Consider the following 18,436-nt stretch of genomic DNA (forward strand, 5'->3'; position numbering starts at 1 on the left):
TTGTGACTATATATCCTATCAGCAATAGGTAACCAATGCAATTTGTAAAGAGAAGTCAGCTGAAGCTAGAGAAGAGAAAGGCAGTAATCCAAGGACCAGATATGAGGGCAATAAATAAAAACGAACATCCTCTGAGCAGTAGCATGTGCTAAAGCACTTTATATGCTTTAATCAATATGCTCAGTCATCACATTAGTATCACCCCTACTTACAGGTGAGAAAAGTAAGACTTAGAGAAGCTAAGTGACTTCCTAAGACCTGACGGTATCAATTTAGGGCAGTCTATCCACGGTGGCCAACGCTTAAACCATGATGCTCCACAGCCTCCCTAGGATTAAAGGAGAGGGGCAGCCTTAACCAGAAAGGCAGATACCTCAGCCCCTGAGGCCAGACTTTTGGAGGAGGCAAGGGAAGAGACGGAGAAGGCAATGGCAAGCCACACCAGTACTATTGCCTAGAAAATCCCATGGATGGAGGAGCCTAGTTGGCTGTAGTCCGTGGGGTCGCTAAGGGTCGGACATGACTGAGCGACTTCACTTTCACTTTTCACTTTCACACGTTGGAGAAGGAAATGGCAACCCACTTCAGTGTTCTTGCCTGGAGAATCCCAGGGACGGGGGAGCCTGGTGGGCTTCCGTCTATGGGGTCACACAGAGTTGGACACGACTGAAGTGACTTAGCAGCAGCAGCAAGGTAAGAGATGCAAGCTAGAGGTTGGTCCAGAAGTGGAAAGAGATCCCACCAGATGACCTCAACTGTTACAATAAAATACACAGGGAGGGGACTTCGCTGGTGGTCCAGTGGTTAAGACTCCATGCTTTCACTACAGGTGGCACGGGTTCGAGCCCTGGTCAGGGAACTAAGATCCCACTCGCCACAAGGCATGGCCAAAAAATAAAGTATAAATTAAAAAAATAATAAAGTAAGCAGGGCAGTCGTCTGCTGGAGAGTAGGGGGCAAGGAGGCTGCGGGAGGAAATGAGAATGAACAGCTCTTGGGGAGGCAGGCCAGCAGAGTGGTTAAGCATGTACGCTCCAGAGCCAGACGGCCTGGGCCCAAAGCCCAGCTCCATGGTGTGTGCCTCAGTTTCCTTATCTGTAAACGAGAATGATAACAGTACCTATTCATAGCACTGTTGTGATAAGTCTAAAAAACAACAGCACCTGGCCTGCCTATTGCAGATGTTAGCTATTATATGGTAAGGCAGGAAGGCCTGTAGCTTGCATGGAAAAGAAAGGGAGGTGGACAAATAAAATAATGGGAGTGCAGTACTGAGAACCCAGCAAGACCATTGTAGTTACTGATTATCATGATTGCTTTTGATCACTTCCGTCTGTTCTCCCACAGCACTCTGAATAAAACCTCTTTTATACTCCATGTCACACTGCATTATAGTTATGTATTTATATATCTGTCTCCCTTATTAAACTGGGCAGTTCCTCAAATAAACGTTGCTTGAGTGGCAGATTGGTTGGTTTGCTGGTTGGAAGGAAGGGTGGCAGAGACTACAAATCATCCTTCAACATCCATTTCCCTCTCCCATAATTATAGAATCCCACAGTTATAAGTTAGACACATGGCCACTTCAAATAAAGATTCTTTTACCAATTCCCCTTGCAGCCAGGTGCAGCATGTGGTTAAGCTGTAGCTCGCGGGATATAAGCAGAAGTAGAATGTGCAACTTTCAGAAAATGTTCCTAAAGGGAAAAGGTATGCCCTTCTTTGTTCCTTTCTCCTCCCTGCTGACCAGAATGCAGACATGATGGCTGGACCCCAAGCAGCCATTCTGGAACATGAGATGGAAGCCAAGTACTGAGGATGGAGGAGCAATAAGGTAGAAAACTGGGTCCTCACACTGTGTAGCACCTACCAGCCCTCAGCTGACTCTCTGGACCCCTAGGCAAGAGAGAAATAAACTTCTGTCATATTTGAGTCACTGTCATTTAGGGATTTTCTATAATTCACAGCCAAACCTAATCCTAACTCTAACAGATCCATTTTCAGGGCACTGAAGTTCAGGGCTTATGCTCCTATTTAGTTCTGGATCTGGCAGTATTTGCTGCAGTCTTCACCAATAGCTGCAAACACAGGATAGAAATTGGCATCAGTTGTGAATCACCATTAACTCATAACAATGCCTTTCACAATATTTTCTCCCCAAGCCTTTTAACAAGGTTGAGGAGGCCTTCTCCCCGCTCCTTTAGAATGACAACGTTCACATTCCTAAGCTTCTGGAAGTTGTTATCATGGTTACTTCTGGGAGATGTTTCTACTGTGATTCTCTAAGGGATAACAAAAGGCTCTGGGAAGAAACTGGCTTATCCCAAGAGATGCATTGTCCAAGGAATGCTCAACATTCTAGGAGTTGTCAAGTGCTTTTGCTAGGTGTATTTGGCAGCAGACTGGTAGGGGTGGGAGGGAAAATGGGCCTGGAGATTTCAGCAAGGCTCAGCCATTGTACTAGCTCCCTCTCTGAGAAAGCATCCAAGAGCATAAACATATAATCAACCAGGGATCCCCGAGTCCACCGTCCCTAGCCTGGGGGCTGTCTCCATACCCCCACCCAAGTGGGGCTAGGATGGGAGACTGGGGAAGAACCATGACCATCTTGGAGCTGACGGCAGAGGAGCAGAGGTGTGTCCACCCCCCAGTCTTGTGGCCAGTCAGCAACTCACTGCTTTTGCAGGGCTGCTCCTGGAATACAACATCACGAGGATGGATGCATCCTGTTCTTTGAGCACATTCCCTTCACAAGTCCCAGTGCCAGGAATGACCATGATACTAAGGAAGGGGCGGACTTCCTGCGTGGAGTTTTCCAGGTATCCCTGACTGGGCATGTGGATCTAAGTAGGGCTGTCAGATAAAATACTACAGGACTCTCAGTTAAATTTTAATTTCAAACAAATAACAGCTAATTTTTAGTATATGTCTCAAGTACTATTTGGGAAATACTTTTACTAAAAATAATTCATTGCTTTTCTGATAATCAAATTTAATTGCCTAGTATAATGTTTTCTACTCATGTTTTTTGTTTTGTTTCGGCTAAATTTGGGATTTAAGATAAGATCTTAGTGGGAGAGATCCAGAAATGGAAGCTAAAAGGGGATCCCATGATTAGAGAGAGTCAGAAGTAAAAATCACATGGTTTCGATGTTCTCAGAAGGCCCTGGGAACAGACTTCTGAAATTCAGCAAGGACATTTGATGCATTCTTTTATCAAGGCCCAGAGTGTGCTGGGTCTAGAGAGACAGGTGCTGTGGGATGCTCTGAGACAGGGCTGGTAACTGTTTCTTAACTATGCTCCCTCCTACCACAGAGTCTTAGCACCTGCTGGTCCTTCTGCCGGGAACGCTCAGCTCCCACTTTCACCTTGTTGATTATTGCTCATCCTTCAGGTCTCCACTCAAATGTCACCTTCTCCGCAATGGGGAATCCATGCCTGACCCCCTTGATGGGTCCAAGTATTACACACTCCCACAGTGTATATACCTCTCCTCTGAGGCTCCTGCAGTTATACTTCTGCATCACTTAGGAGGTTCTTAGATTAATGTGGCAGCAAGCTTCACAGTGCAGGGTTGTGACTGGCTGGGTCCCCCTTTGTATTCTTGGTGCCCAGCACAAAACATGACACAAATACCAGGGATATAATTAAAGCCTGTGGACAAATGAATCTTAGGTGGGCACGTGGTGGAGATGGAACTGAAGGGGCACCAACCCCAACTTCTGTCTATCTCTAAGCCAGGCCACCACTGCTGATGAACAACAGCAAAGACCCACAGGCAACTCTCAGGTGTTACAGGCAATAAATCTGCATTTTTCACCCAACAGGTTAGCAGAGAACCCCTGCATGGCAGAAAAGGAGACACTTCCTCCCCTGCCATTTTTAAAACCAGAGTACAGGGAGAGGAAGAGAGAAATACTGGGCCCGGTGAGAAAGGGGCAAGGACAAGTGAGTCCAAGAAAATGTGGTGGCAGCAGGTGGGGGGCCAAGCCTGGATGCGTGCCTGGAGAGGCTGCTCGTGCTCATGGCTCACTTTTACGTACCAGTTGGGACATGGTGTGTGGTAAGTCAGACTCAGAGTGCCAGGGACATAAGGGACAGAAAGGACGGTGCAGGTGCATAACTAAGGATGCCTTCAGCACACAAGCAAGGGAACCTGGCCAGAAAGATGCGCCAGATTTCTTCTCTCCCCACCTGTCACCCCCTCCGGATTCCCAGTGTGATCACCTGTCCCAAGCAATTCAGTTCCTTAGACACTAATCCAACACCATCTCCCCTCCCCAACCCACCGCTCCAAACCTCCCTGAGCACCTACATGAGGACAAGGAAGACCTCAGTCTCTACCTGTCCCCACCCTGACTTCACTCCAAATGCTTCCAAAATCAGTCCACTTCTCTATCTTCTGTTCATGGCCTAGTCCAGACGACTGATCGATGTAGTGGACGGAACCAACTTAAGAAGTTCCCACCCACCACCCTCATTCATAGAGAAATGCTGGATCAAACAAAGCCCAAAAGGTGGTTTTGCTACAATGCCAAGCTTGAAAATAGGAAAGAGACAACTTCAAGTATCAGAAACAAAGAAGAGATTCAAAATCTGAGTGGTGAACAGGAATCTAAGCCAAGGGAGCCACAGGAATACAGGCCAGACATATGCTAGAGGTGAGATGGTTATGCCCAGGGAGGATAAAAGGAGACACCCTGAGCCTGTGCATCCTGGGGACCTGGAAGGAGACCCCATGAATAAAGCCAGCAGCCAAAAAAAAACGTTGTTTCATTTACAAACGCAGACTAGAAAACTCATGTCATGATTCAGGTATGTGGCCTGGAAGCAGGATGCTGAAAAATCAGAATATTAAGGCTGCTCTGTGTGTGGGTGTGGGGTCTGAATGAGTAGTACCAATGAAATACAGAAACCTCAAGTGAGATATTAACTCTAAAACTGGTCCCAAGCTCAAGCAGTACTTCGGCATAAAGGGAATTGAACCCAGGAGGAAGCAGTGGGCAGTAACAAGCAATAGTGAACACAAAAATTGTTAAAACATGTTTGTAAATCCAAACTATTAAACCATAAAAGATATAACAACAACTGATTTGGCAGGGTTTTTTAAAGAGGTATAATCAGAATACTAGAAAAACATAACATGGAAAATGGGAACTTAGAAGGAAAATAAAGTGTTTCAAGGTTCTTATTTTGTGCCTATTTCAAGATAGAAATACTAATTTCAGACTCTATTAGAGAAATGTGAAATTAAGTATATTTGTTTGAAATCTGAGGGAAATCACTACTAAAACATAAACTTCCAAACCAGTGGAGAGGTGGAGGGAACAGGAGAAATAAAGTCACCTTGATCAGTTCAACAGATGGCAGAAAAGTAGGGGAGGATGAAAACAAAGAAAAAGCATGTCCGGAAGAAAATTTTCAAAGAGATGATAGAAATAAGGCCAAATAAATCAGTAATCAAAAATATATACATGGATTAAACAGGTCTACTAAACTCTAGCCCCATACTGCTTATGAGCAACATATCTAAAACATGAGGATACAGAGACATGAGGAGAAAAAGGATGAGAAAAGAGGCAGTGGAAAATCAATCACAAGAAAGCAGACACAGCAATTAAACCAGGCAAAATCAACTTCAAGGCAAAAACCAGCAATAAGGATGAAAAGCATCCTGCCTAATGATAAAAGGGCCAGCCCATCAAGAAGATACAATAATCAAAAGCCTGAATACTACTGACTTAAAAAAACTGCACAGTGTAAGAGCTGCCAGTTAAGTTTTATTTGGGGCAAAATGAGGACTGCAGCCTGGGAGCCTAGCTCTGAGAAACTGCTCCAAAGAGGTGGGGGGAAGGATAGTATACATGTGATTTTGGTAAAGGGGGAGTATGTGCAATCAAGCACATTTTTTTGTAGAAAGTTTCTGCTGAGAAAAAATCGTCACCGTGAAGGATTTTAGTGCTTTTCTAGATATGATGAGATACAAGAACTGGGCTCAAAGAAACAGCTCCTGAGAATATCTGACTATCAGAAGACCTGTCCTGCGAGTTTTCCCACAGAATGCCTCATTTCTACTCTCCATCCTGAACTCCTTCATGGGTGTTGGAGGTGCTTTTGCAGCAACGGCACATGATGTAATCATTGTAGAGGTGGATGGCAAGCACCCACGGCAAGTGCCAATTTGTGGTCGATAATACTAAATAGCATTCTTTCAAATTAAAGAAAATGATTAATAAAATTCCCAGGGGAAACAGCATATTCATAATCATGGTGAGATATTTTTAACACACTTGTCTCATAACTACTAAACATCCAAAAAAACAAAGGTAAACATTTGAAAAATATAATTTACAAGTCTGACTACATATACGTATATGATGAAGAAGCCCTGACAAATTCTAAGGAATAAATATCATACAGAATGCATTCTATAACTACAATGTAGCAAATCAAGAAATTGAGAGTGAAAAGGAGCCCTGTACACACAAAAAAATTACATTTGGAAATTTTTTTTTAATTCTTCTAAATAATTTACAAGTTAAAAAAGAAATTATGATGAAAGTTACAAACTAGTTAGAACTGAACAACGAAAACACTGCATCCCAAAACTGATGAGATACAGATACAGCAATGTAGTTAGAAGCGAATGGATAGCCTTAAAAACACATTAGAAAATAAGAAACAGTGTTCAAAAGGCTGAAAACAAACATGGTAAAAGAAAGAAAATAATAACACAAAAGTAGGAGAAGAAAGGAAATATTAAAGGTAAAAGAGAAACAATAGAGATGCTTAGCCAAAGCAAAAGCTAGTTTTTTAAGACTAATAAAGGACAATTTTTAAAAATATATTAAAATAATAAAATATACAAACCTTGGGCAAAATGAGTCAAGAAAGGGAGGTAGGGTATAAATATATGGTATTAGGAATAAAAATGAGGCACAGCTTATAAATATGTTAAAATTTTATAAAATTATAATACTATCAGAAAGAATATTTATACCAAAAATTTTGAAAACTGTCAATTTTTGTTAAATGGCCCATTTTTTAGAAATACATGAGTCACCAAAATTGACTCAAGAAGAAAAATAAAACCATCATAGATCAATAGCCACTAAAGAAACTGAAGCTGTAGTTTGAAGTTTCTCCTATCCCAGAAAGGCATCAGGCCCAGACAGCTTTATAGGCAGCCTTTACTGAAACTTTAAGGAAGAGATAACCCTTATTTTACACAAACTGTTTCAAAGAACAGAAATATAGAGAACACTACCAAGCTCATTTTCAGAGTCGAGCATAATCTTAATGCCTGAACTAAACAACAACAATCAAAACAAAATTGTAGGCCAATATAATTTATGAACATAAATATAAAAATCTTAAATAAAGTAACAGCTATTCAAAAATCCAGCAATGTCTATGAAAATAATACCACAAGACAGTGACAAAACTGTTAAGAGTTCCATATACTCATTTTTCTCTTTGTCTGCAGCGATAAGAACCCTAACTTCAGCTCTGCTCATTGCACTTTGCTTCCCAATAAAAAACTATTCCACAGCCTTCCTTTCAGCCAGATGCCACCATGGGATGAAGCTTTAGCCAATGTGATATGTGAAAGTGTTATGTGTAACTTTTAGGAAGTCTTTTAAAAAGAAGGGACTGCATCCTCCTCCTCTCTTCCTCCTTAGCACTGCTCTGAATGCAGACAGGATGGCTACGGTTTGATCATCAGCTCCTTGGATACGAGTGCTGTACAAAGGGTGGAAGATCAGCAAGACAAGAGGAGTCTGGGATCCTAACAATGAACTTCTATATCCAGGCTTTTTATTTGTTTGTGTGCATGCTAAGTCATTTCAGTCACGTCCAGCTCTTTGAAACCCCATGGACTGTAGTCCACCAGGCTCCTCTATCCATAGGATTCTCCAGGCAAGAATACTGGAGTGGGTTGCCATGCCCTTCTCCAGGTCATCTTTCCAACCCAGGGATGAAACCTGAATCTTCCTGCAGTTTTAGTGAGAGAGAAATATACTGAAGACACTACTGAGGCCCTGTCTGCTGAAAGTGAAAGTGAAAGGCTATACAGTCTATGGAATTCTCCAGGCCAGAATACTGGAGTGGGCAGCTTGTCCCTTCTCCAAGGGATCTTCCTGACCCAGGGATCGAACTCAGGTCTCCCACATTGCGGGCGGATTCTTTACCAGCTGAGCCACAAGGGAAGCCCAAGAACACTGGAGTATGTAGGCCCTGTTTATCCAAACTTAATCCAAACTGATAATGGGATCCAGCGAGGTTTAACCCAGGAATGAAGGAATGAGTCAACATGGAAAATCTATCAACATAATTCAGCACATTACAGATGAAAGGAGAAAATCTAGGATCATATCTCAGTAGATTCTGGAAAAGCACTCAATAAAATTCCACTCTCATTATTTATTGAAAAATAAAAACTCTTAGCCAACTAGAAATAGAATTTCCTTAACTGATAAACGATTTCCATCAAAATCTGCAGCCAACATCATCATACTTCTAAGTGGGACTTAGAAGATATTCACTAATATCAGGAATGACACAAGAATGCTACACTCAACAGTGAACTAGAAGTCCTAGTTGACACACTATTACAAGAAAAAGAGATTTTATTTTAATCTATTCATTAACTTATTTGGCTGTGCCATGCAGCTTGTGGGATCTTAGTTCCCTGACCACGAATCAAACCCACACCCTCAGCAGTGGAAATGTGGAGTCCTGAAATTAAAAGACGCTTACTCCTTGGAAGGAAAGTTATGACCAACCTAGATAGTATATTAAAAAGCAGAGACATTACTTTGCCAACCAAGGTTCATCTAGTCAAGGCTATGGTTTTTCCCGTGGTCATGTACGGATGTGAGAGTTGGACTGTGAAGAAAGCTGATCGCCGAAGAATTGATGCTTTTGAACTGTGGTGTTGGAGAAGACTCTCGAGAGTCCCTTGTACTGCAAGGAGATCGAACCAGTCCATTCTAAAGATCAATCCTGAGTGTTCATTGGAAGGACAGATGCTAAAGCTGAAACTGCAATACTTTGGCAACCTCATGCGACGAGTTGACTCCCTGGAAAAGACTCTGATGCTGGGAAAGGTTGGGGGCGGGAGGAGATGGGGACGACAAGAGAATGAGATGGCTAGATGGCGTTACCGACTCTATGGACATGAGTTCGAGTGAACTCTGGGAGTTGGTGATGGACAGGGAGGCCTGGCGTGCTGTGGTTCATGGGGTCGTGAAGAGTCGGACACGACTGAGCGGCTGAACTGAACTGAACCATTAGACAGCCAGGGAATTCCAATAAATTTTTAAAATACAGATTTAAAAGAAATATTCTCATTTGCAAAACTGACTACATAAAAAAAACCCATCATGATTTTCAGACAAACTTTGGGTCTTAATAGACAGAGCAGCAAGGTTGCTGAATACAAAATCAACATGTAAAACCTAACAGTGTTCCCATACATTGGTAGTACCCAAGTATACATTTAACAGGGAAAAAAGATCCCCAACCTGAGTTTGTCCACAATGCCTTCCTTCTGGATCATTAAAAAATCCTGCTTCCTAGCCTCCCCACGTCTGCCCTTACTTCCCTCAAATTCATTCTTTATTCAGCAGCTAGTGATCTTTTGTAAACATAAATTAGATCATACCACACTCCTTCTTTAACATTTCAATGGCCACTCATTCAGTTCAGTTCAGTTCAGTCACTCAGTCATGTCTGACTCTTTGCGACCCCATGAATCACAGCACGCCAGGCCTCCCTGTCCATCACCAACTCCTGGAGTTCACTCAAACTCATGCCACTCATTAGTTAGAATTAAATTCCAAGGGGAGTGTAGAGAAGAATGGATACATGTATATGTATGGCTGAGTCCCTTTGCTATCCACCTGAAACTATCACAATACTGTTAATCAGCTATCCAAGTGTCCAAGTGTTAGTCACTCAGTCATGTCTGACTCTTTGCGATCCCATCAGACCCCTCTGTCCACAGAATTCTCCAGGCAAGAATACTGGAGTGGGTAGCCATTCCCCTCTCCAGGGGATCTTCCTGACCCAGGGATTGAACCTGGGTCTCCTGCATTGCAGGTGCATTCTTTACCATCTGAGCTACTATACTCCAATATAAAATAAAAAGGCTTTTTAAAAAAGAAGCTCCAGTTCTTTGTCATGCCCATGCTCTACATGATCTGGCCCCATCTATTCTCCAATCCACTCCCTCACAATTACCCCATCCTGTTCCACACCAACCATAAGAATCTTCTTTCAGTTCCTGAAGCGTGTCACTCTTTTCTTTCCCACGCTCCCACATAGTGCTATTCCCTCTTCCTGGGATGCTTCCTGCAAGCCGACAGCCTCCCGCCCGCTATCACCTGAGTGTTCCCTGTCAACCCTCAAGTGTCAGCTTAAATGTCACCTGCTTAATGTGAATAAGGTCCCTTCTCTCTTAGCGCCTGCTTTTTACTTTCATATGACCACTATAATGTGCAATAATATCCCATTACCTGTTATAGCAAGTGTGTAATCATATTTTTACTCATGTATTATTTTCTTTAACTTTAATGTATTTAGTTATTGGCTGAACCACACAGCCTGTGGGATCTTAGTTCCCTGACAGGGATCAAACCCACGCCCCCTGCATTGGAAGCACAGTTTTAACCACTGGACCTCCGAGGAAAGCCCCCTCATGGAATGTCTACTCATTGCCTTGATTCCCTTCTAGGCCATAACTCCTGTGAGGGCAAAAGTCATGTCTTTCATGCTTCCCAAAGCATTTAACAGAAGCTGTCATATAACAGATGCTTAACAAGTATTTCCTAAATGAATCAATCCAGGAATGAATGACAGTTTGCTGATTGAGCTCAAATCTCAGCAGATGCCTGCTGTACTCTTCCTAGGATTCAGGTTTGTTTTGAGGAATGGGGGACCTCTAGGGGTCTACCCGGATGAGGGACCAAGAAGCCTCATCAAGGAGCAAATGGGGCCACATGGACTTGGTTTATGGTCCATGGTTCAGCATTAGAGTTGGTGGCAGGGTTCTGAACACAGAGCTGCACCTAGCCATGACTCCTACCCTACCTCTCAAGAACTCAAGTCATGGACTTGCAGGATTCGGTTTGCCATAAAGGACAACTTTTCTGAGATCTTTATCGTATATTAAGAATTGGAAGGGGACCTCCTTGATGGTCCAGTGGCTAAGACTCCACACTCCCAATGCAGGGGGCCTGGGTTCGATCCTTGGTCAGGAACTAGATCCTACATGCTGTAACTAAGACCCAGTGAAGGTAAATAAATAAAAAGAATTTGGAGGACAGTAGCTTTCAGGAATAATGGGGGCAACAAGGGTGTCTTTTGCTGTCCTCGATAGAGACGTTCACAGCCTTAGGAGCATATGAAGCTGTAGGGAGCTAACATGAAGAGGAGGAAAACGGTGAATCCCCACAGGAACCTCAAGAAGTCTTGATCACATACACACAAGATGTTCCCAGGGGTTCCCAGAAATAGCTGGGGGAATTTAGGGAAGGTCTAAAAGCCCAACAATGGCAACCAGAAACAGAGCTGCTAAGGACTGCTACGGGCACTCTAGTTTTATTCCTTCAGGGAGTATGGCCTGGGCCACACAGATTACCATAAAACTCTTACTGCCAGCCCCAGGCAGGTTTCCAGACACCACACTTAGGGCCACTGGCCTGGGAGCAGGACAGCCCAGAAGGTAGATGGGCCACTGTGGCACTGCTACCTGGTCATTAGGGAAAGAAAGCATCTTCCACAGGAACCCAACAACAGAGGGATTCCTCCCAGTGTTCCCTCCAGAGCTCTCAGTGCTAATTTTTCAGTTGGAAATTAAGAAAACAATGTTTCTGAGGCCATCTAATGCCAGAAGAGTGACTGTTGATTTCTTGGGTACAACACAGACTCAGGCATATAACAGGTACCCCCGACTGGTTAAATGCTTGTGTGAGCCGAGTGAGGAGGAGTGTTATATCTACCAGGGGTCCCTGAGAGGCAATCTTCATGTTTATTTATTTCTTTTTGAGCTCACATACTTGTACACCACAGGAAGTCAGCAGGGACTGGAAAAATCCTGTGATCCTCTGTAAATCACAACTGCTGGAGGTCTACTCTGCACCCACCTGCTACTGCTCCCAGCCACCCGCTTCCCTGGACCTCTGTATACCTCCTGCCCACCACTCAGCACCTGGGACAGGCACTGGGACTAAGAGTTCACTTTAGATCTGATGACTGCCTGGGGTGGGGCATCTCTGTGAAGAACCTCTGTGGCCGCTCTGACGCCTCCCCAAGAAAAGGCCTTGTTCCCCAGGACCAGGAGGAGAGGGTTACAGGGAGACCAGGCCAGTGAGGTCCTTAAGCAGCCCTCTCTCTTCTCCCCCCGACCACAAGGCCTGAGATATCCCCACTGGGACCTACCTCTTGTCTTCTTCCACCTGTACACCGATGGAATGGAACTCTCTTCTACTCCTATTCTCCGTGTCTGAGTCCGAGATAGTCTCCACCTGGTGGCAAGGTTAGGGAGTCAGAATACAAGGCTAGACCAAGGCCCTCAAGCTCTTCCCCAGGGATAAGGGCAAGCGATGCCTGAGCCTCAAGCCAGAGGGCAGATCCCGCAAATATGACCTGCCTGAACAGGACGGCAGACCCAGGAGGTTAGATGCATTAAGGTTACGACTTCTGGGCACCGCTCTCCGCTTGCCAGGAGTGATGGTGCCAGGATGAGAGACAATGATGTGGGCCTGGCTGTTTGAAGCAGCAACCCCGCCCCACGCCCCGTCGAAGATGAGGCTAAGAGCAAGCGAGAGAGAGGTCTGTGTATCCAGAAGGCCCCACTGACCCTCCCAACCCATCCTCAACATGACCAAGGCCGTGCAGCATCCATGCTGTTAAAAATTTAAGCAACGAAGAAAAAGCAAAGCTTTCGTTGGCGCCTCCTCCTGCCATACCTGAACCCCGATGGACGGCCGCCACTTCCGCTGCCGCGCCAGGCTCCGCAGCTCCTCCCTGCCAGGAATGGTCTTGATGATGAGTGTGGGGGGCTTGGGGCTGGCCCGGGGCGGCACCGGCGCCAACTCCAGGGTGCGTGCGCCCATGGCCGGGCCGTCCAGCCCGTCCGCGGAGCTGCAGCGCCGGGCGGGGCCCTCTGCCGCGGTGAAGCTCTCGTGGGCCGAGTCGGTGCTGCTCTGGGCGGTGATGGAGATGCGGGGCGGGGCCTGGCTGCCCGGCGGGATGGGGGGCGGGGCCTTTCTGAAGTTGAAGGCTGTGGCCAGGGAACCCGGAGACACCGCGGGTGAGAAACGCCGTCCCGCCAAGGCTGTGGCCAACCGCTCCCCACACCCACGCGGTAGCACAGGACCCAGCAGCCACGCCTAACCCACGTGCTGCTACGTAAAGAACCACGGATCATTCCCATCATCCGGCCCAGAGAGGCAAGCGATCTGCCCAAAGTCGAGCAGCACGGCCGCGACCAGGGCCGGAGCTGGAACCCATATCACTCTCCAACCTAGGGCTGGGCCAGGGGCAGAGAGGGCGTACTCACAGGAGCCGGGCCTCCCTGAGACAGAGGCAGGAGCAGCAAGAAGGGGCAGGCAGTCGTCGTCTTGAGAGCAGCCAGCCTGGATGGCCCGGAGGTAGCTGTGGCTCCGCATGCGGAAACAGCCGGGCAGATCCAGAGCGTCCACGGCCTGGGACTCCAGTTCCCCAAACACGGACCCGCACACGGCCTCCAGCTGCTGGTTCAGCTCCTCGCTGAGCTGGGTGCAGGGACCAGAAGGGCAGTTACCGTGGTGTTGGAATGGGGGCGTGTCTGAGGCACTTTGCCTTAGGAACATCTCTAGTTCTGCAGAGGCTGGGTCTCAGAGTGAGGCATTTGGACTATAAGAAACCCTCAGCCCGTGCAGAGAAAGACGGAGGCACCTCTGCCCTGTGCTGTTCCCGGGGCCTGCTTTGGGATCAACCTTGGTGTCTAATCTTTCCTCTAAATACTCCTCCCTCTGCCCCAGCTATACCTCTCCCAGACGGCACCATCTTCCTCTCCACCTGATCCCATCCCCTCAGGGTTCTCTCACCTGACCCCTGGGGGAGAGGTCAAGGGAGCTGACAGCCAAGTATGGGGGGTGGGTACTGCAGGGAAGAACAGCTTTTGCTATTTATGACCTGAAAAAGTGAAAGTCGCTCACTTCTGTCCAACTCTTTGCAATTCCATGGACTATAGTCCACCAGACTTCTCTGTCCATGGAATTGTCCGGGCAAGAATACTGGAGTGGGTTGCCGTTTCCTTCTCCAGGGGATCTTCCCCAACCAGGGACTGAACTCAGTTCTCCTGCACTGCAAGCAGGTTCTTTACTGTCTGAGCCACCAGGGAAGCCCATTTATGACCTACTGCATTACAAAAATGATCCAAAGCAACCTATAGAGATATAATCATGTGGAAGGAAGGAAATTAATCAGTCCATAATGGAGCAAAAATTATCAACCTTGTAGTGTTTCAAGCCCTCCCCCACCTTCTGCCCACTAACTAAGGAGGAACTCAGCCTGGTTCAGCCTGCAGGTTCCTACCCTGCCCTCCTCCTCTGGGGGAAGTTCAGTCATTGATGATCAAGATTCTTGTGTTTGGTTTTGATAGTTTGTGATGCAGAATCATTTTGTGATGTGTTAAAAAGAATTTAAGCAACTAAGAAAAAGCAAAACAAGAATTTTGTTCACGGAACCACGTTGCATAATACTGCAGTAAGACTAAACACACCAGAGGCTGTTGCTTCATTTGCTCTGAATGAGAAACTGGCAAAAAGAAAATATAAAGGTATGGAAGAAGATGGGTCAGCGGCAAACTCAACACTCGGGGAACAGGATGGTTGCATCTTTGACCCTGAGCTTCAGAACAGCCAACACTTATGAGTATAGGCTGTGGGTTTTCTGTAAGGGCTATGTTGTAAGACTCAGCTGGACTCAAATGCTGGCTCTGCTACTTCCTAGCAGTGTGGCCTGAGAAAGTTATTTAAAGTTTTTGGGCCCCAGTTTAATCACCAGTCAAATAGGAATGATAATGGTGCCATACTTGTAGGACTATTTAGGGAACTCAAAGAAAAACATGGGAGGCACTTGGAAGCCCTCCATCTGTGCCAAGTGATAGTCTCAGGGCCTGCCTGGCAAACACAGGCCACCACTCATGACAACCACACTAGTCTTGTCACTGAGTCCCAGAGAAATTCCCCCATGGGTGATTATGTAGAGGCCACTGGATGAAGTCATGGACAAGGTCCTCAGTAGCAACCACAGGATGAATATGACAGCAAGTATCCCGTGGCTGCATCTTGTGACATCTCCCAGGAAAGAGTCATGGCATCGTATGTATGTGCAGTCAACAGAGAAAGGACTGGCTTGATCCATGTGTAAAATGTAGCTCAATGTTTCCAAACTCGGCCTCCAAAGAATAGATGACATTATAACACTACAGTCTACCTCAAATTGAACAGGAATTTCCATCCTATTCTACCGATAGGCAAACCAAGGCTCAGGGAGGGTAGATGAATTATCCAAAGATGCCCAGCATGTAAGTGAGAAAACCACAGTGCTCAGTTTCCTGGCTCTCCTGCCAGGCTGACTGAGTATCAGAATTTCCTGGAGACCTTGTTAAACTTACACCAACTTGGGCACCACCCTAAGGATCTGAACCCAGCGTTCTCTAACTCTAAGCCTCTCTTCATTTTGACTGCTTTGAAGGTCAGAGCCAAATTTTCTGGAGATTCAGGTTCAGTGATTCCAATATTGGCCCAGTAATTAAAAAGGAAGACTGTCTTTGGTTTTTTTCTAAACAAACTTCATTACACGTGTACAGAAATAAAAAAAAAAAGTGTTAGTTGCTCATTTATGTCCAACTCTTTGTAACCCCATGGACTGTATAGCCTGTCAGGTTCCTTTGCCCATGGAATTCTCCAGATAAGAATACCGGAGTGGGTAGCCATTCCCTTCTCCAGGGAAGCCAATGGACAAATCACAACTCTTTGGCCTTGCCTAGAAATAGCAGGAATTAGGTTATCTCTTGAGCTTTAGGAAATAGCCTGGCACCACTGGTACTTGGTACCCCAGAGGTCAAGAGATAGGAAACTGAGAGGTAGACTCACAAGGAGTTGTGATTTATCCATTGGATTCTTTACCGTCTGAGGTACATGGGAAGCCAATGGACAAATCACAACTCCTTGTGAGTCCACCTCTCAGTTTCCTATCTCTTGACCTCTGGGGTACCAAGTACCAGTGGTGCCAGGCTATTTCCTAAAGCTCAAGAGATAACCTAACTCCTGCTATTTCTAGGCAAGGCTCAAGATACTCCCCAACCAGAACCAGTCCAACCCAGAGGGTCCCTCTGAAGCACAAGAAAGCTGACCCAACCCCAGCATAGAGCATTTTGGTCTCAAGTCTGAACACCAAGGACGGAAGGAATCCCACTCTGTGGCTTATTTCTGTGTCTCCAGCTCTCTTCTGTGCGTAAAGCACTAGGCATATCTGGCATATAGCAGATGCTTAATGAACATTAGCAGACCTCTCTGGTGGTCCAGTGGCTAAAAATCTACCTGCCAATGCAGGAGACACGGGTTTAATCCCTGGTCCAGGAAGATTCCACATGCCATGGGAGAACTAAGCCCAAAAGCTGCATCCACTGAACCCATGCACCTAGAACCTATACTCTGCAACAAGAGAAGCTACCACAGTGAGAAGCCCATGCACTGCAACTAAGCCTGCACCAGCAATGAAGACCCAGTGCAGCCAAAAATAAATAATAAAATAAATAAATTTTAAAACAGAAAGAAACTGAAGTTGCTCAGTCGTGTCCCACTCTTTGCAACCCCATGGACTGTAGCACCCCAGGTTCCTTTGTCCATGGAATTTTTTAGGCAAGAGGACTGGAGTGTGTTGCCATTTCTTTCTCCAAAATTTTAAAATACCTATGTATATAATAAAAATAAATTCATTTACAATCCTACTATTATTAGTAGCAAGAGGTTCTTAAATCACAATGACAATACTTCTCAGAGGCCCTTCTTTCCCAAAGGTTCTCAAGCTCTTGAAATCCCAACCATATGTTAGTTCCATGACCAACTCTATCTAAGGCAGACAGAAGGGGGGTGAGAAACTCCCCAGGGCCACATATCTTCCATCTCTACTAGCCAAGAGGAACTTCTAGAGTTTTAACAAGAGACCAGAACCCAAGAGAAATGCAGATTTTTATAGACTCTCAGAGGAATATTGCATCTGAACTGATCTTTACTGTATTACAAATATGAAATTGTAACATTATGCTGTAAATCTCCTATTTTCCCTATACAGCCTTCCATCCTGCTCCCCCTGACACTTACTTTCAGGTGAGTCAAAATCAAAAAATCCTTTCGGGAAACAAGAACCTTAGCCTTTCTGCAATCCAGACTCAGAATCATTATTTCCAAGGCTGTGGGATACTTAAAAGACAATATTTTGTTTGGGTCTAATTGAAAACTGTCTGTACTGGTACTGGTGGGTCCAGTTGGGGGCGAGGCAACGCCCTGTATACTTTACGTATAGCATTTGGCTTAGATAACTTTGGAAAACCCTTTCATTTTAAAACATTCTAAAACACTGGATAAAATATAACAAACGTTTTATATGCATAGCTGAGCTCACAAGAAAGCGAGATAAGTCCCCAGGGGACAAAAACAAAGAGGAGATTAGAAAATCAGAATATTAACTGTGTGAGCCAATGCTGCAAACAGCCCAGTGGAGGTGGGAGGTAGGGGGAAGGGGAGCTGGTCTCAGTAACCAAAGGACTTAGATTTTAACACCCACTTGGGTGTAGGAGTAAGGCTCTGGGCCCACATGAAGCATGGAATTGGAAATGGGAACCTGCATACAAGCAGAAAAGGGGAAAGCTTTGATAAAATGATAAACTAGAAAAAAAATCAATTATCGGCAGAGACTGATGACAAAGGAGCTAGTCAGCAGTCTAGACACTGAGGAGAGGGGAAAGAAGCTAAATTCCCTAAGGATTTATACTCACAGGCTGTTTTCACACAGACATAGGATTTTGTATCTACATGGGCCAGATCCCTCCCCAGATTAAAAATTAACATAAAATGGTCCCAGACCAAGAACGGTCTAACAGAGCAATCTAAAAATATGGGGAACCCACTCTTAAGCCAAGCTGATGAGGATGATCACAAATAAAACTCCATTGAAGATGACCTCATATTAGAATGTGTGATCTGACATGGCCCCTAAATCTTCACCTCTGGCATTCACACTCTTGCATAGTCCCCTCCTCTCAAGTGCAGATTAGACCTATTTGTCCACTTCTAATGAAAAGAATATGGCAGATACAATGGCATGTCTGAGATTAGATCACAAAAATACCAGGGCTTCCATCTTGGACACATTCTC

The 18,436-nt window shown here is 45.3% G+C and overlaps 1 protein-coding gene across 1 annotated transcript in view; it reads right to left on the reverse strand.

The window, feature by feature from the left end:
• Positions 1–18,436, reverse strand: part of DLGAP3 (DLG associated protein 3) — a 39,046-nt gene that overhangs the window by 8,494 nt on the left and 12,116 nt on the right. Inside the window, exons 4-6 of the mRNA XM_055402222.2 lie at positions 13,569–13,782; positions 12,976–13,289; positions 12,446–12,531 (exon numbers count right to left, since the gene is read on the reverse strand). Of these exons, the coding sequence (XP_055258197.1) occupies positions 12,446–12,531; positions 12,976–13,289; positions 13,569–13,782 (614 nt within the window). The remainder of the gene's footprint in view (positions 1–12,445; positions 12,532–12,975; positions 13,290–13,568; positions 13,783–18,436) is intronic.

Source organism: Moschus berezovskii, chromosome 4, assembly GCF_049115385.1.
Source record: "Moschus berezovskii isolate FMDL1 chromosome 4, NW_MosBer_1.0, whole genome shotgun sequence".
Lineage (NCBI taxonomy): Eukaryota > Metazoa > Chordata > Mammalia > Artiodactyla > Moschidae > Moschus > Moschus berezovskii.